This window comes from Pseudophryne corroboree, chromosome 9 (genome assembly GCF_028390025.1).
Source record: "Pseudophryne corroboree isolate aPseCor3 chromosome 9, aPseCor3.hap2, whole genome shotgun sequence".
NCBI lineage: Eukaryota > Metazoa > Chordata > Amphibia > Anura > Myobatrachidae > Pseudophryne > Pseudophryne corroboree.
The window spans coordinates 52,153,860-52,171,726 of NC_086452.1; the positions used below are offsets into that span (position 1 = coordinate 52,153,860).

Sequence of the window (17,867 nt, forward strand, 5' to 3'; positions counted from 1 at the left end):
GACCACCTCTGCCTGTCAATCAGGCAGACGTGATCATAGCGCAGCGACGGGCGGCCATGCTCCGGCGCACTGCGGCGCCGGTGCATGCATAGTTCTGACCCGATCGCTACGCTGCGAAAAACTGCAGCGTGCGATCGGGTCAGAATGACCCCCTATGCCCTAACATCCATAGTAGACAGTGGGAGCTCATACAGGAGCGATTGCACTAAGAGGCGGAGGACGTCATAAACAGCAACTACAAGACGGGAGCTCACTCAGCTAAAGGCACATGCGGTGTGCCGAGTCCCGCTGCTGGATGTCTGATGACACCTCTCTCTCGCCTCCAGCTATAACACCTCGCCGGGAACACACGTAATACTCCCGATAGTGGAAAATATTATATTTTATTATAAAGTGCTGCTTGATCTACAGTATTAAACAGGATAAATCTATACAAACTGTGCTGATGATAATTATTAAAGGCTGGACACTTTAAATGCAGCTGACCGTAAAGTCTCATTACGGACAGTGATATATCCATTATGCAGAGTTATATATGATCCACCTCTCTTAATCTATTTTATTTTATATTGTTATATGTTATTTTATTGATTCTTTTTTAAAATTATATGATGTCATTATTGATTAAAGTTAATTATTTTTTTATTATTTGTACCCCCTTTTCCACCTACTGAGCACGGGTCGCAGCTGGGAGCCTGACACGGGAGCTACCCGGCTGCGGCCCGTGCTCAGCCCCCTTTCCCACTGCGCTCACCAACCCGGCATATATAGTGATGCGGCAGGGGCGGCGCTGGGAGATCACATGATCTCCTAGCGCCGCCCTTCCATACAGTGGAGCATCGACACGGCTTCCGTTTACACTACACAGCTCACCGGGTTGAACACGTGTTCAGCCCGGCAAGCTACCAGTGTAGGATTCATTTACCCGTTTTTTTTTAGAGCTAGCGGAAAAGGGGTATTAATGAGTCAAGTGTACTTATGCCCTATTGCTTCATGTAGATTAAAGTGCAGGGTGGGGGGGGGGGGGGGGGGGGGGAGTTCTGTTTTAGTTTGCATACACCTGACTAGTTCAGGTGAATTTATTTGGCTTTTACCACAAGCCAATTACTTCACTGCTGCTATTCGTTTTTCACATATTTTCCAGCTGTATAAGCAGTTTAGCATTCTATTATATATAAAGACTATTTTGCAATTAAGCGCCAGGCACTTGTGGCTGTAGTTTTTGCATGTACACCTCTATAGGAAAAACATGTAAGGTATGCTCTGCTAGCAGGTGTATGTTCCACCCCGCTTTAGCCCTGATCATCGCAATACATTGTGACTTCAGTTTTTAGAATGCTCCAGTGAAGCTGTGTTGGGCTTTCAGTTCCCGCACCAGCATTGTTGGGACCCTCAGGGCTGCCCCAGCGATAGTTCTATGAAATATGTCAAAAAGCCATGCTTTAGCCCTTCTGCTCCCCGGCACGTGCCTGTCCTTCCTGAGCTCGCCTTAGGATACCTGCATTACGGTCTGACAGGTGGACCTTCCTAGTCAAACTCTCCACCTGCCTCCGTCTCCAGAGTACTCTGCAAATTACTTCCCGACTCTTGTTCTTCTTCTACTTGTTGTAATGGAGTTGAGAGGAGTCAAAAAGATTTAGATGTTGGTTTGTAGACTTTGCAAGTTTGTCTAGGTCTATGATGCTGAGTAGGTAATTATTTATCCAAGCAGCGAAATAACTTTTAGCTCTCTCGCTCATCACTTTGAGACTTCAGATTGCTGTAAATGTCTTCTTCTCTCTACAGGATGACTCCACGGAGGAGATCATTTTTGATGAAATCTTCCATTCCCTCTCACGTTGCCTACTGGGGCTCCTCAGGCCGTTTCGTGTCCCCGGATCTAACATACTGTTCCGCCCTGAAATCTTTGTGACAATCCAGGCATACTCCTCTATCATCGGACTGCAGAGCCATCAGGTCAGCACGGAAGTCGGTGTCCGTATTGGGTTAGTGATATGGAATCCTATTTAAAGATAATTTGACTCTGTCTGTTCCATCAGGTGCTGGTTCAGGGGTGTCAGCTGGAGGAGCAGAAGCTGCCGGAGTTCCTCCAACACGTGTACCTACAGCTCGGGACCTTTGAGAATAAGATCGCTGAGATGCTGCAGCAACAGTACCGGCCACTCACTCAGGTGGGTGTAATGTCAATAGATTCTGTTATAAATGAACAGAGCGTTATGGGATTACAGCAATACTCTCCCCAGTGCTACTTAGAAGAGTAGAAGTAAAGAAAAGGACGCTAGAATTGGTCAGAAACCAACTTTTTACAAAGAGGGTTGTTACATTTTTGACAAAATGAGATGAAGTCGTTAAACCGTTTATCAACATTTTAGTCTGGCGTCCTATCGGTTCTGCTGTGTTGTTGTTGTTGTTTTTGTATCTAATTTTAAATAGTCTTTGACGGGTCTTTGCTAGAATGACTATACAATACAGTTTTGTAATGGATTTTGTCAAAAGATCTCTTTCCTTTCTAAGGATTAGCAGGATTTCTTGAGGAATTAAACAGTTTTTTGTTTTCCTGTTGCAAAATGAGGAATCCGGGGGATCATTCCGACCTGATCACTCGCTGTAGTTTCTCGCAGTGCAGCGATTGGGTCGGAACTGCGCATGCGCTGGTGCCGGCGCATGACAGCCGTCGTTGCCTAGCGATTGCCTCTGAGGCAGAGGCGGTCACTGGGCTGGAGGGGGCTGGAAGGCGGCGTTAAGCCGCCGTTTAGGGGATGCGGTCCGGCCAACGCAGGCGTGGCCGGACCGTTGGTGGGAGGGGAGCCGTCGGCGGCGGCTGCGTGACGTCACACGCAGCCGCTGTGGGCCGGGGAGCGATGCGTAGCTCCCAGCCAGCACGCTAAAGCTGCGCTGGTCGGGAGTTACTCTTGAAGTGCAAAGCCATCGCCGCTGTGCGATGCCTTTGCACTTCTGCAGGGGGGGGGGCCCGTCACTGGCATGCAGGGTGGCCTAGCCCTGTGCTGGGCGTCCCCCCGCATTTCAGTGTGAATGATCGTAGCTGTGCTAAATTTAGCACAGCTACGATCAACTCGGAATGAGCCCCCCGGTCTCTAGGTCGACATGTTCTAGGTCGACACAAGTTTTTCATGATTTTTCTCCCCCCCCGCAAAATGATTATGTCTAAAAAGACATGTAACAACCTATACGTGTGTATTTTATTAAAGTGATGGTTTATTATCGTGTTACGTAAACATCCCCATTTTATTCTCTACAAGAGAGTATATTTGAGTACATGTATGTGCGCGGTGGTGGTGGTGTGATATACTTTATATTCTGTAACATTATGGGGGGAATTCAATTGTTTTTCCCCGCGGCCGCCACTAGATAGTGACAATGCTAAATTCCTTTGTCGTATAAACAACCCTTTATGAAGTCTAAGAACACTGTACGCTGTTTGCTTAAGAAGTACCGTAAGGGTACGCTATTTGCGTAACGATCGCTCCGCCGTAGGCGAGACGCTCAAGCGTCACGTTCGCTCACGGCCCAGTGATCACAGGACACGTTATTGGTTATGACTAGAGTAATGATTCGCTATGGCGTAGCATACGCTCGAGACCACGAGGAGGTCACCAGCGGCGCAGACGCTCACAACGCTATACCTTAATGTTTAAACCTTATACCAATGAAATACACAGAATACCTTAATGTGAGTACAGGGTGTAAGTGCAACCTTGTGTAACCTGACTAACTACAAAGCTGCTTGAGCGTCACCGACGCTCAAGTGAACACTTAACACTATAGAAAATACACAGATGCTGGTTTAGGTTCCAAAGCCTATTAACTGTATTATATCTAATATATTTGTAAAAGGGGATAACAGTACAAATGATACACTACAATATAACAGAGACTTCCTAACCACAGAACTAAACAATAAATACAAAAAGACAATACTACACTGACCTAAATGCAATACAATACAATACTATCTAATACAATACAATACTAGCCTAGTCTAGGGGAGATATGAGAGAACAGAACAGAGAGAGAGAGAGAGAGAGAGAGAGAGATGAGAGAAATTGGCTCACAGAAAGACAATGATTACGGAGAGAAACTTACGCACAAAGGGTATGATCGCCTGCGCCTCGATATCCAGCTCCCGGCTATCAGCAGATAACCGTTGATGAGAGAGTGAGAGCTGGATGTGGTCGGCCTGCCTATTTATGCCCCACACACAATGCAATCTCCTGGTCCTACAATCCCATTGTCCATTGGCCGAAGGAATTCGGCCCTGCATCATAACAAAAGGTCATAGGGTGATTCATACAGGTGGGCTGTGACGATTTCCAACAGCTCAGGTGGGTGGGAAACTGGGTTTCCCGCCGCATACCTGAGTATGTGTAAATAATAGAAATGGACATAAACTTCTTATGTCCATAACTATTCGCACGAGCGATTAATACGCTCCAAACCAACACCGGAATATTACTAATTAAATACTCTTCCGATGGGTACCAAACACTGCTGTATGATTCCTGTCAGACCCTTCGTACAATACAAAGAGGGATTCCTTTAAACAGGGACCTTCTATTTTAACCAGACTTTCAGAATCTATCAAGGTGACCATAATCTACAAACTACATTAATTGTGAACATTTGTAACGAATGGGTCGCACGCTACGACTACATAAACTCTACCGTAAATACGCATACCGCGCCTGCGAGTGCACGCTATTGCGGGTATGCGCCTTCACGGGAGAGCGTACGCATGCGCAGCGCGGACCAGTGTGCGGTGCAAATATGGCAACGTGCATAGAGACATTTTTCTGACTTTGACAGTCCACCCTTTGGCAGTCAATAATAACTGCCACCTTCTAAAATATTTAAGGAGAAAAATGTAAGTCAGGGGTTAATTGATTTCCATGGTTGGGTAGGGGAGAAGAGTGGAGTAGGTGTGAAGAGGGTATGACCTAGTGAGAAAGCAGAAGCATATGTGTATGAGTCCATGTTTGGAGGGTCATGTATCATCGTGCCGTACGTGTGGTAAATCAAGCTTCGAGGTATTGCGAAGTATACATTTGAATTCCTTCTTATCCTGTGGTACAGGTCTGTGGATGGGCTGTCAAACTCTACCGAGCTCATTTCGGCTGTGGTTGTAACAAAATGGGGATGCACATTTTAGTTGATGATACATGAATGGGGGAGGTATGTGGTTGCTAATATCTGTGCCTGTATTCCCTATCGTCTATGTGTGTCGTTACCTGAGGGTTGTAGAGATGAAGATAAAGAACACTTACGAAAAATGCAATGATATTCTATGTCAGGGAAATGTACATCTGTTGTTGAAGTTGTGTTCGGTATCTGTTGAGAGTCGTCTTCTTTGCGCTGTATTGCTCCTTGGGCATGAGCAAATAGCTTTGTCTGAGCCATCAGATTTACAAAAATGTTGGGCTAGCGTGAGTTTAAAAATACTAGGGAAACTGGGGATCCATGGCAAAGTTCATCAAGTGTCCATATTTAAAGTTGTCAAATCTTCTTCTTTGGTGCTTGTCTGTTGTCTGTATAGCGTCTCGTCAACTTCCTCGTCCAAGGGGGTCTTTGTATCTTGGAGAAAAGCAGAAAAACAGGTGAAAGAAACGGACCGTATAATCGCATTTTCATCACATTCTGGTTTCTATCATTGGGTCATAAATCAAATCCAGGTTAATTACGGTTTCCTCACTCCTCAAGCTCATCACTTTTGTACTTTGTTTGCACCTCATTAAAGCCTGCCCGCATCTAAATATCAATCCAATCGATATAACGACACCCAAGATACATAGTAGAAACTTTCCAACATCCATTATGACTCCTTGAGCCCAGTCTCCTAAACCGGAGAACCAATTTCGCGGGTTCAACCATGACACCCAACCAGTCAGCTCATTACCTACAGCAGCAAGGGTGAGATTGTGTTTTCGACGAAATTCCCACTTCAATTGGAGAATATCGTCCATCTTTTGGTCTATGACCTCTACCGGGTCCTCGGTGCTATTTGTGATATACGTGCAACACTTTATGCCGTACTGTGTTGCCAATGTAACACAATATCCGCCTGTTACTGCTGTAAGATAATTAAGAACCATCCTATGCTGAACTAGTTCTGTTTTGTAAGCTTGAAGTTCTCTTCCAGTGTATCTAAACGTGTCATCATACATTTCAGTGATATTATCTAACAAATTGGCGAGTGCGGAAATGTATCTATAATTCATCACACCTCGAGCGGTACGAGTGAAATCTAACGCTACCAGAACCTGAATCCCGGTGGATTCATGGATAAGATCAGAGGCCGGATGCTCTAACCTTTCTGACAGTTGTCTTTTAACTCGGTGCTCGTAATGAGTGTGAGTATAAGGAGCTTGGGCACCACGGTGTATGTCCTTCATTTTGTCATGTGTAACAGTCATCACTTCAGGCAATACTTTTCCAATATAACACAATCCTTCAGAGTTTGGGGCAAGCCACTTGTACGCCTTTCTCCCGCATATGAAATATGCGTCATCGGGGAGAACATAAGGGACGGAGAAGGACATGACCATGTTACAAACCTTCCAGGTGAAATCTCCTGACCCTAATTCTTCCATCTGCTTAATGCACGTATCAGTTTGTACGATATGTGCACAGTATCCTGGTGATACCTCTCCAACTCTAGTAATCCTATTTCCTAAGGTATATCGATACCGAAAAGATTTTCCTCTACTGGCTATATGGCGTACGAGCTCTGTATCTGTAGGCATTCTATCTGCTCTGTGTGAAAAGGTCATGGTAAGGTTGCTCCATGACACTTCCCAATTTCCCGGTTTTCTGGGATTGGAGATGTTAAAACATATGAGGGACCTATCCACATGGTATTGGTGGAGCTTCAAACTAGGAGGGCTGGAGATGTTAAACCTCCGGTCCACCGGTCTCCCACCACTTAGCTCAAGTACCTCCCCTAACGTTAAAGGAAATGGTACTAGCCCTGATTTGCTGTGACCCTGAGGTACTTGAGAGCATACCCAACAATCTGTTTGGTTTAACACGTTACCCACTAAGGAGTGATAGTCACTCAATGGATGCCGGTCCATATGGATATTAAAACTAGATTGGCATTTCTTTATGCATCCATCTTCAACCAGATTATCACAGAGCCTACAGATACAATTTTCTTCAGCTAACAATCCATCACAATTTCTTCTATCGGATCGTTTTCTGATACTTGCCTTTGCTTGTTGGTTTGGTTGATCTTGGAAAACTACGCCTCCATCATCATAATCGGAACCCATTCCAGAACCTCTCTCGACCTCTATGGTACTCTCGCCGGAACAGACTGCTCTGGTCAACATCATGGTTAACATCAAAATCCGGATCACAGTCTCTTGGGGCAAGTCCATCTTTGAGGAGGAAATAGAGAAGAATGAGAAGGGGGAAAAAGAAATTTTAAGGGAGAGGGGCTGGGAAGTGGAGAAAAACAATAAAAGGGAGAAGGGAGTCGACAACTGCTTTCGGTCTTCAAGGCTCAGGTGCCGCCTCAGTCCTCCTGGAACAGACACTCTAGTGATACAACCTCTACCGTCTGTTCCTTATCACGGGACTTCTCTGGATCAGCAACCTTTTTGCAGTGGGATGAATGGACCCAAGTCTCTCTCTCAGCAACCTTCAATGCTGTGGTGCTAGTCAATAAGACCTGGTATGGTCCTTCCCATCTATCAATAAGACAACCTGAGCGTAGAAAATTTCGTATCATTACATAATTCCCAGGTTCAATGTCATGACAATTACTATCTGGTAAATCAGGAATCACCAACTTCAGATTATCATTTTGATTCCTCAACTGTTTACTCATGTTAATTAAGTATTTTACAGTTACTTCATTGTTACATTTCAAATCATCCTGAGGGTTAATCATGACATGCGGTTGTCGACCAAACAAGATTTCAAAAGGAGACAGATTAAGGGGGGGCCTGGGAGTGGTTCTGATGCTATACAAAACAATGGGTAAAGCTTCTGGCCACGTCAATCCTGTCTCTGTCATTACTTTACTCAATTTATTTTTAATAGTGCTGTTCACTCTTTCGACCTTCGCACTCGCCTGTGGACGGTACGGAGTGTGCAGCTTACTATCAATTCCCATCAACTTACACATTCCTTGAAAGACATCACCTGTAAAATGGGTACCCCTATCACTTTCAATGATTCTAGGGATACCATATCTACATACAAATTCCTGCACAATTTTCTTAGCTGTAAACATAGCGGTATTTGTAGCTGCTGGAAAAGCTTCGACCCAATTCGAGAAAACATCTATACAAACAAGTACATATTTCAAATTTCGACATGGGGGTAATTGAATGAAGTCAATTTGTATTACCTGGAAAGGGCCGCCGGCAGGTGGGATATGGGATGGTTCTGTAGGTATTGCTTTTCCAACATTCTTTCTCAGACAGGTAAGGCATGACATTGCTCTTTTACTCGCATGAGAGGAGAATCCTGGGGCGCACCAGTATGCTCTTACCAATTTGCACATCCCCTCCTTGCCTAGATGAGTCAGCCCGTGAGCTGCTTCAGCCAGACATGGAAGGTATGCCCTGGGGGCCACCGGTTTACCATGTCCATCCGTCCAGAGCCCTGAGGACTCCTGGCCATATCCCTTTGCCTTCCAGACTGCTCTCTCCTGTGTGGAACACAAATTCTGCATCTCACACAACTTTTGTGTGTTGATGGTATTAAATACCATCAGTTGTGTGGTGTCTGTCCGTATGGGGGTAGCAGCTGCAAGCTTTGCGGCTTCGTCTGCTCGGCTGTTACCAAGGGATACTGGGTCTTGGCTATATGTATGTGCTTTACATTTGATAACAGCCACTCTGTCGGGTTCCTGTATCGCTGTTAGAAGCCTTTTTATGTGAGCTGCATGCGCTATCGGTGTACCAGCCGCCGTCATGAAATTTCTGAGCCGCCATAGGGCTCCGAAATCATGGACTACCCCGAAGGCGTATCTAGAATCGGTGTAGATATTGGCTGACTTACCCTTAGCCAATTCACATGCTCTGGTTAGGGCGACCAGTTCAGCAACCTGGGCTGAGTGAGGTGGGCCTAGCGGTTCCGCTTCTATGGTGTCTTGGTCATCTACGACTGCGTATCCAGTACACAAGTCTCCCGAGTCTGACTGTCTGTGACAACTACCGTCCGTGTAGAACGTGAGTTCTGCATCTTCCAGTGGATTGTCACTGATGTCAGGCCTTGCGGTAAAATTTTGGGTCAAATATTCCATACAATCATGTGTATCTTCCTTTGCATTAAATCCTCCTTCCCCATCACTCTCACCTTCCACCCTTTGTGTCTGACCAGGCACACCTGGGAGAAATGTTGCAGGGTTTAATGCACTGCATCTCCTTATGGTGATGTTTACTGGGGCCATTAATGCCAATTCCCATCTCGTAAACCTTGCTGATGAGACGTGTCTGGTTTGGGCAGAATTCAATAAGGCAGATACCGCATGCGGTGTATGGATTGTGAGGTTGTGGCCTAGCACGACATCTTCGCTTTTTGTCACTAGCAATGCTATCGCCGCAACGCTACGCAAGCATGTGGGGAGGGATCGCGCTACCGTATCTAGCTGAGCGCTGTAATATGCAACTGGCCTGCTGGCATCACCGTGTTTTTGTGTTAGTACACCTGCTGCGCACCCAGCACTTTCTGTTCCGTATAGTTCAAAGGGTTTCCCATAGTCTGGCATACCTAGTGCTGGTGCCTGCGTTAGGCATTGCTTGAGTCTCTCAAATGCTGTTTCAGATTCGTCTGTATGCGAAATCCGATCAGGTTTGTTTGAGGAGACCATTTCCTGCAAAGGTAGCGCCAATATGGAAAACCCTGGGATCCAATTACGGCAATACCCACACATTCCTAGAAACGTCCTGATCTGTTGTTGGGTTTGTGGCAGTGTCATGTCTCTAATGGCTTGGATTCTATCAGCGGTCAGGTGTCTCAGTCCTTGTGTTAGACAGTGTCCCAAATATTTTACCTTAGTTTGGCATAATTGCAACTTGTCTTTGGAAACCTTGTGACCTGTGTCTGAAAGATGAAACAGGAGCTGTTTCGTATCTTTCAGAGAAGCTTCCACTGAATCAGAACACAGTAGTAGATCATCCACGTACTGTATCAACACTGATCCACTCTCCGGTTGGAAAGACTGTAAACAATCATGCAAAGCCTGAGAAAATATACTTGGACTATCTATGAAACCTTGGGGTAACCGAGTCCACGTGTATTGGACTCCTCTGTATGTGAATGCAAACAAATATTGGCTGTCAGGGTGCAGAGGTACCGAAAAGAATGCGGAGCAGAGGTCAATAACAGTGAAAAATTTGGCAGTGGGAGGAATTTGCATTAGGATGACAGCTGGATTAGGCACTACGGGGAACTGACTCTCAACTATTTTGTTAATCCCCCTTAGATCCTGCACTAGCCTGTAACCCCTCCCCCCACTCTTTTTAACAGGGAAGATGGGACTATTTGCTGTGCTGGACGTTCTTACTAGAATGCCCTGTTGTAGCAAGCGCTCTATTACTGGGAAAACTCCTAACTCCACCTCTGGCTTCAGAGGATACTGTGGGATTTTTGGAGCTATCCTACCATCTTTTACTTGTACAACTACTGGAGCTACGTTTGCCATTAATCCAGTGTCCTGTCCATCTTTTGTCCAAAGTGACTCTGGTATCTGAGATGTCATCTCTTCTACTTGGGATGGATTCCTATTTGTCATAATGGAATGTGACATTAATTTTGATGGGGAGTCTAACATGTCTCGTACTTCCTGAGCGTGATTCTCAGGGATGTCCAAGAATACACCTTCAGGAGTACAATAAATGACGCAACCCATTTTACATTGTAAGTCTCTTCCCAGGAGATTAGTTGGTGCCGATGCAGCCAGCAAAAAGGAATGCTTGGTATGCAAAGGCCCTATTGTAATCTCGGCTGGTTTGCTAACAGGGTAGTGCTGGACTACTCCTGTTACTCCCATGGCTGGAATTGTCCTACCAGTGGTTCTCATGCCCACTGTCGAATTTATCACTGACTTGGCCGCCCCTGTGTCTACAAGAAAGTTTAAAGTTTTACCAGCTACATTGATTGCAATTTCTGGTTCGCTTCCAAGACTAGCAATCAACTTAACTGGGTGCAGATTACAGGTATGGCCACACCCCTATTGGGTATGCTGACCTCCCTGAATCCCGTTGGCAGCAACTACTTGTGAGGGGGTTAGCTGGGAACTACCAGAGGCATGCCAACCTCTGTTCGGGGGGTATCTTTTTGTTTCCCCTGTATGTGGCTCAAAACTCCGCCTCTGTGGACCCTGCTCCCATTGTCGTGTGTTGTGTTGTTGTCTAGGGGGTTGAAAAGATCTTTGTACATTCTTTGTTCTACATTCTCGTGCAAAGTGTCCCGGTCTGTTACAAGAAAAACATGTTATTACACTTGCCTTACCCACAGGATTCGGTGGTACATACGCAGGCTGCCTTGTGGTCAGCGCCTGTATACTTACGGACATCAACTTATCACTTTGCGATTCCCTGTGCCTAGTGATGTTTCTGTCGTGATCAATAGCAGCCTCTCTCAATGTGGACACTGACAGACCTCGCCAACATGGCTGCGTGGTCTGTACCCTAGCTTTTAATGTTTCTTTCAAACCATCCATCAGTACAGATACTGCTACTTCTCGATGGTTTGGGTTGGTCTTAATGTCTTCTATACCAGTGTACTTTGCCATTTCTAATAGTGCCCGGTGAAAATATTCTGTTGCCGTTTCGGACTCCTTTTGCTTAATGGAAAATATTTTATTCCATTTAACAACGGCAGGGAAATACTCCTTTAGCTGTAAATTTATCCTTTTTACATTATCCTTGTTGTACACGTCTGTAAGCGGTACATCTTTATCCAATGCACAGTCAGCTAAAAATTGAGTTGCGTCAACATTGGAAGGTAAACAAGCTCTTAGCAGTATCTGCCAATCCTTGTTGTTGGGTTCTACAGTGTTACCTAGATCCCTGATGTATTTTTGGCTAGCAACTAAATCCTTCCTGGGGTCAGGAAATTCGGACACTATTGTTCTTAATTCCATTCTGGAAAATGGAGTGTACATGGCAATGTTCCTTATGGGAGTGGCTCCAGACACATCTGTTTTTCCATTGGGAACTGCTATTACCCTTACAGGAGCAATTCTAACAGCCTCTTCCTGTGTAGATTCTACTGCTTGTTGTGGTACAATTGTTTCAGTGTAGTGCATGGTGCCGTACTTACCCGTTGACACGACCTCACCTATCCCTCCGCTAGGGGCTTTCACTAATCTCGTGGGTGTCGCTGTGCCTACTGTGGTCTCTGCTATGGTGGCTGCAAGAGAGAGAGCTGAAATTGTTGCTGAATCGTCTTCTTGATCACACTCCTGAGGAAGGTTCAAAACAGGGTACATCTTGCACGGGTTAATACTTGCATGAGTTATTTGGTTAACATCATTAACATTTACAAGGTTACTAAGAGTTTGTGTCTTACAACCCAGTGCGTTTCTCTCCGCAATCAACTTCTCTCCTGCAATGTATGGTGGAGGAGGAGCTGTGGCTATCAGCTTCCTGACTGCCCCAGATCCTGCCGCCAGAGCCAAACCTCTCTGTATCTCACCTTCCTGGTGCCATAACTGTAAATAATCATGATGCTGAATTCGTCTCTTTGCTGATTTTACGAGACATATCCTCCTCCTTAAATTTTGTAACACTTCTGGACTAAAGCTACCTATTCTTGGGAATTTGTCCCTGTCTTGTACAGTCATTCTCTCCCATTCATCACATAAAGATTCGGTGTGACTTCCATATTTTTCACACATTACATATCGTGCCGACCCAACTGGTCGGTTCACAGAATCAACCTGAACCAAGGTTGATCGCCCCCTACCTGAGCAACTGGCCCCCATAGTCTGCAGGTGTTGCTTAGTCCTCCTTGGATCTCTGTATCAAGGTTTTCAGCAAGCCTTTACAGACAACCAAATTACTCCACAGTAGGCCGGCGGTGGCGGTTTACCGAGTACCCCACTCACTCGCCCACCTCGACCAATACGACCTGATCACACCGACGTGGTGCTGGCGTACTCGATACAGGGCCCCTATGGAACCTTCAGTTTACTGGAACATATGAGGGTTACCCGCAGGACACTTACTCTTTCCAGTAAAGGTGGGGTTGTTAGATAGTTCCTGAGTGACCAGCGAACTTCCCTTTAAAAATAAAAAATTACACAAATCACGTCAGAATGTACAAATAGCGTTTGTGACCACTTTACTCTAATGGTATTAGGTCAGATTACTAACTACTGCACACAATTACGTGCGGTCCAATCGTTCAGTACACAAGCACTACTTGTTATGTACTGAAAGATCAATGGAATCGATGTTTCCGGCCGCGATTCCTTCAGCAAGAGCTTGTATGGCCTATATGGGTTCTGCACCAACACCCCAGGCGTTGTGCCACTGGACTTTTATAGCGGACCTTTTACCTTATGACCTCCTGGTCTTGTTACCTTATGACCTCCTGGTCTTGTTACCTTATGACCTCCTGGTCTTGTTACCTTATGGTCCGCTATACTCTAATGCTCAAATATTATTTAACCAGGGATGCCTCCCTAGCCACCGTATATGTCACTTACACGTATGTCCCTTGACGAGTACCCGGCTTTCCTTTTGGTTCCACCTTAAAGTTGTATAAACTTATGTATACAAAACCACACTCACTCAACACATGTACACTTTGTTTCTATATCTATTTCTGCGCAGAAATTGTCTTCAGTCCAACAGTGTTACCAATTAGGAGTAGGATCTGTTAAACTAAATTTCAGATTTTTCCAAAAATAGATTTGCGTTATTTACCGCGTCGCGTTATCTACCGCTGTGCGTTACTTATCGCCTTTGCGCTAATTATCGCTTTTCGTGACTTGAGCTACGTGGGCGTAACCGGACGCTACGTTGCGTAGTGAACGCTGCGTGCGTCTGCCTTTGGATTGCGTACGCTAGTCTTTGTTAGCGACACGTGTACGCAATGCAAAGATCCACCGTAACACAATATATACTTTTATCAATGTAAATGATCCCTGATCATCTACCGCAATCCACACTGACTGCCTTGTATCTCAGACAAATCGTGTGTTGTTCTATACTTTAACTATTACCTCTACTATGAAATAACAGCAAATCTCTTTTAGCACTTTCTATCAACTATAAAAATTGGCAAACAGGAATAGTGATATACGAAATTTGAAAAAGAAATGCAGATAAATGTATGCGTGCGTGTATACGCAAGACAGAAGAGAAATAAAACAGTTTTTAAAAGACACAAGCGTTTTGTTCTTACTTCCGGTTCCCGGATTCCTTCACCACTCTTTATCTAAGCGAAGCAGACGCTTATCCCGTCAGCACTGGGAGACAACCTCCCACCCTTTGCTGGGGGATAATGTCTGCTGATCTACCTAGTGCAGATATGAGAAGGATAGGACGAGTCCCCAATTGACAATGCTAAATTCCTTTGTCGTATAAACAACCCTTTATGAAGTCTAAGAACACTGTACGCTGTTTGCTTAAGAAGTACCGTAAGGGTACGCTATTTGCGTAACGATCGCTCCGCCGTAGGCGAGACGCTCAAGCGTCACGTTCGCTCACGGCCCAGTGATCACAGGACACGTTATTGGTTATGACTAGAGTAATGATTCGCTATGGCGTAGCATACGCTCGAGACCACGAGGAGGTCACCAGCGGCGCAGACGCTCACAACGCTATACCTTAATGTTTAAACCTTATACCAATGAAATACACAGAATACCTTAATGTGAGTACAGGGTGTAAGTGCAACCTTGTGTAACCTGACTAACTACAAAGCTGCTTGAGCGTCACCGACGCTCAAGTGAACACTTAACACTATAGAAAATACACAGATACTGGTTTAGGTTCCAAAGCCTATTAACTGTATTATATCTAATATATTTGTAAAAGGGGATAACAGTACAAATGATACACTACAATATAACAGAGACTTCCTAACCACAGAACTAAACAATAAATACAAAAAGACAATACTACACTGACCTAAATGCAATACAATACAATACTATCTAATACAATACAATACTAGCCTAGTCTAGGGGAGATATGAGAGAACAGAACAGAGAGAGAGAGAGAGAGAGATGAGAGAAATTGGCTCACAGAAAGACAATGATTACGGAGAGAAACTTACGCACAAAGGGTATGATCGCCTGCGCCTCGATATCCAGCTCCCGGCTATCAGCAGATAACCGTTGATGAGAGAGTGAGAGCTGGATGTGGTCGGCCTGCCTATTTATGCCCCACACACAATGCAATCTCCTGGTCCTACAATCCCATTGTCCATTGGCCGAAGGAATTCGGCCCTGCATCATAACAAAAGGTCATAGGGTGATTCATACAGGTGGGCTGTGACGATTTCCAACAGCTCAGGTGGGTGGGAAACTGGGTTTCCCGCCGCATACCTGAGTATGTGTAAATAATAGAAATGGACATAAACTTCTTATGTCCATAACTATTCGCACGAGCGATTAATACGCTCCAAACCAACACCGGAATATTACTAATTAACTACTCTTCCGATGGGTACCAAACACTGCTGTATGATTCCTGTTAGACCCTTCGTACAATACAAAGAGGGATTCCTTTAAACAGGGACCTTCTATTTTAACCAGACTTTCAGAATCTATCAAGGTGACCATAATCTACAAACTACATTAATTGTGAACGAATGGGTCGCACGCTACGACTACATAAACTCTACCGTAAATACGCATACCGCGCCTGCGAGTGCACGCTATTGCGGGTATGCGCCTTCACGGGAGAGCGTACGCATGCGCAGCGCGGACCAGTGTGCGGTGCAAATATGGCAACGTGCATAGAGACATTTTTCTGACTTTGACAGTAGCGCCAGATGGAGCAATTCAATTGTTGCTCTGTACAGGCGTGTTTAGCTCGCAGCCCCCCATGCCCCATGCTGGTAAGCAGAAATGTGTGAAAAGTGACCAGTTTGGGCTCCCAGACGGCACTTATTGCATCATACAGCTAAACCCGACAGTTATGGGTGCGATAAGCGCGTGAAAAAAAAAAATATTTAAGTATCGCCCCCCCAATCCCCCGTCAAATTACACGGGAAATTGGATGTGATAAAACAATTGAATTGCCCCCTATAAGTACAATCTGAAGGACCCATCAAGGCAAACTGTCCACTCATTCTCTTTTATGGACCATTCTGACATTTTTGCGCATCTGTAGTCAGAAGAAATTAACAGCCTGATTCAGAGGTGGACGCAGAAGCGCACGCAGCAGCGTCTGTTGGCGGTCGCCGTTTGTGACTTGATGCGCACAGTGCTAGGCATGCTCCTTACCCGTGTCTAGTGATTATCACCCACTAGCATAACGTTCCTAATTCAGAACTGATCATAGATGAGTGAAAAAAAGCACATCTACGATCACAATCTGAGGCACACGGGGGGACGCCCAGCACAGGTCTAGTCTGCTCAGCATGCAAGGCCCCCACTCCCCCGCCGCCAACAGAGGTGCGAAAGCATCGCATGGTGGCGATACTTACGCACCTGGCGAGTAGCTCCCTGCCTACTCAGCCTAGGAGGCTGGCGGCGACCAGCCATGTTTTGGGTCGCAGATGCACCCCAGCAACGGTCCGGACAACGCCGCAACACGCCCTCGACCGCCTCTACCTGTCAATTAGGTAGAGACGATCGCACCAGTGAGATGCTTTCGCATCTCACTGTACGCGTAGTACGGCCGCTGCGCGAGCGCACAACACATAGGGCTTCAGCCTGTGATTGCTGCCTCTGCAGCGACCAGGCGTGAATTAGGCCCAAAATCCCTCAATTCTGTGAACATCATTCTTACTTGCGACTCAGAAAGTGGCCCTATGTGTTTCAGGTTGCCCATACCTGTGATTAGCAGGCACAGGCCCTCATATCAGATTGTTTGGTGTTGTGGAAGGGTGTAAGTTTTTCAGAGAGGTAGGGCCTACGGAGCCAATGGGCACCCATTATGGGGCCTTTGCAGCCCATGGGTAACTCCAAGCTTGTGAGGCAAGTTAGTTCCTAGTTAAAGCTGAAGAAGCCGCCAACAGTGTTGCGCTTAGGAAGTTGCATACTGTTTATATGCTCTTTTACACATACAGCGGCTTGCAGCCTCGGGTGGGTGGATGTATATGTTTTTTCCAATTGAGTTGATATTACAACTTTCTTTTTCATCCACTAGGGGTCACTGGAGTACTCTTGGGATATGGACGGCTTCCACCGGAAGAAGGCACTGAATAAATTAATTTTGAGACTACTCCTCCCCTCCATATCCTGCAGCACTTCAGTGTTTTTTCTGTGCTCGACACAGTTAGAAGGCATAGTGGAGCTCGTCCACAAAGTATTGGAATTTTTTCTAAGTTTTTTTTTTCTTCAATTTCCACGTCCTTCCCCCCCTTCTAACAGGCGTGGGTCAGGGACAGTGGAAGCGGCTGAGTAGCCGTGAGTGTCGGACCTCTCTGTAAAGAGCTCCCTCACTCCACTTGCAGGCTGCCTGCAGGAAAGCTGGACGGAGCTTGGATGAAAGCCCCGTCATAGACTTTTGTCACGGTCCAGGTATGTTGGGTTGGGGCGGTCAGCGCTTGCTGCCGCTCCACTGTTGGGGATTGTTGGGTACTCACCGCTGCCCGGAGCGCGTGTACATGGGCCGCTTCACGGTCCATGCGGCGCGCTCTCACTCTCCGGCTCCCAGCATCCTAAGAGACCGCTGTTCCCTGCGCAGCAGCAGCGCTGCTTGGCTACACAG

General features: G+C 45.8%; 1 protein-coding gene across 7 annotated transcripts in view; it reads left to right on the top strand.

The window, feature by feature from the left end:
* The window catches only part of SZT2 (SZT2 subunit of KICSTOR complex), a 295,338-nt gene that overhangs the window by 76,599 nt on the left and 200,872 nt on the right, over positions 1-17,867 (top strand). For all 7 annotated transcript variants that reach the window (XM_063939324.1, XM_063939327.1, XM_063939326.1 and 4 more), the window contains exons 4-5: positions 1,786-1,956; positions 2,040-2,171. In XM_063939324.1, coding sequence (XP_063795394.1) covers positions 1,786-1,956; positions 2,040-2,171 — 303 coding nt within the window. The remainder of the gene's footprint in view (positions 1-1,785; positions 1,957-2,039; positions 2,172-17,867) is intronic.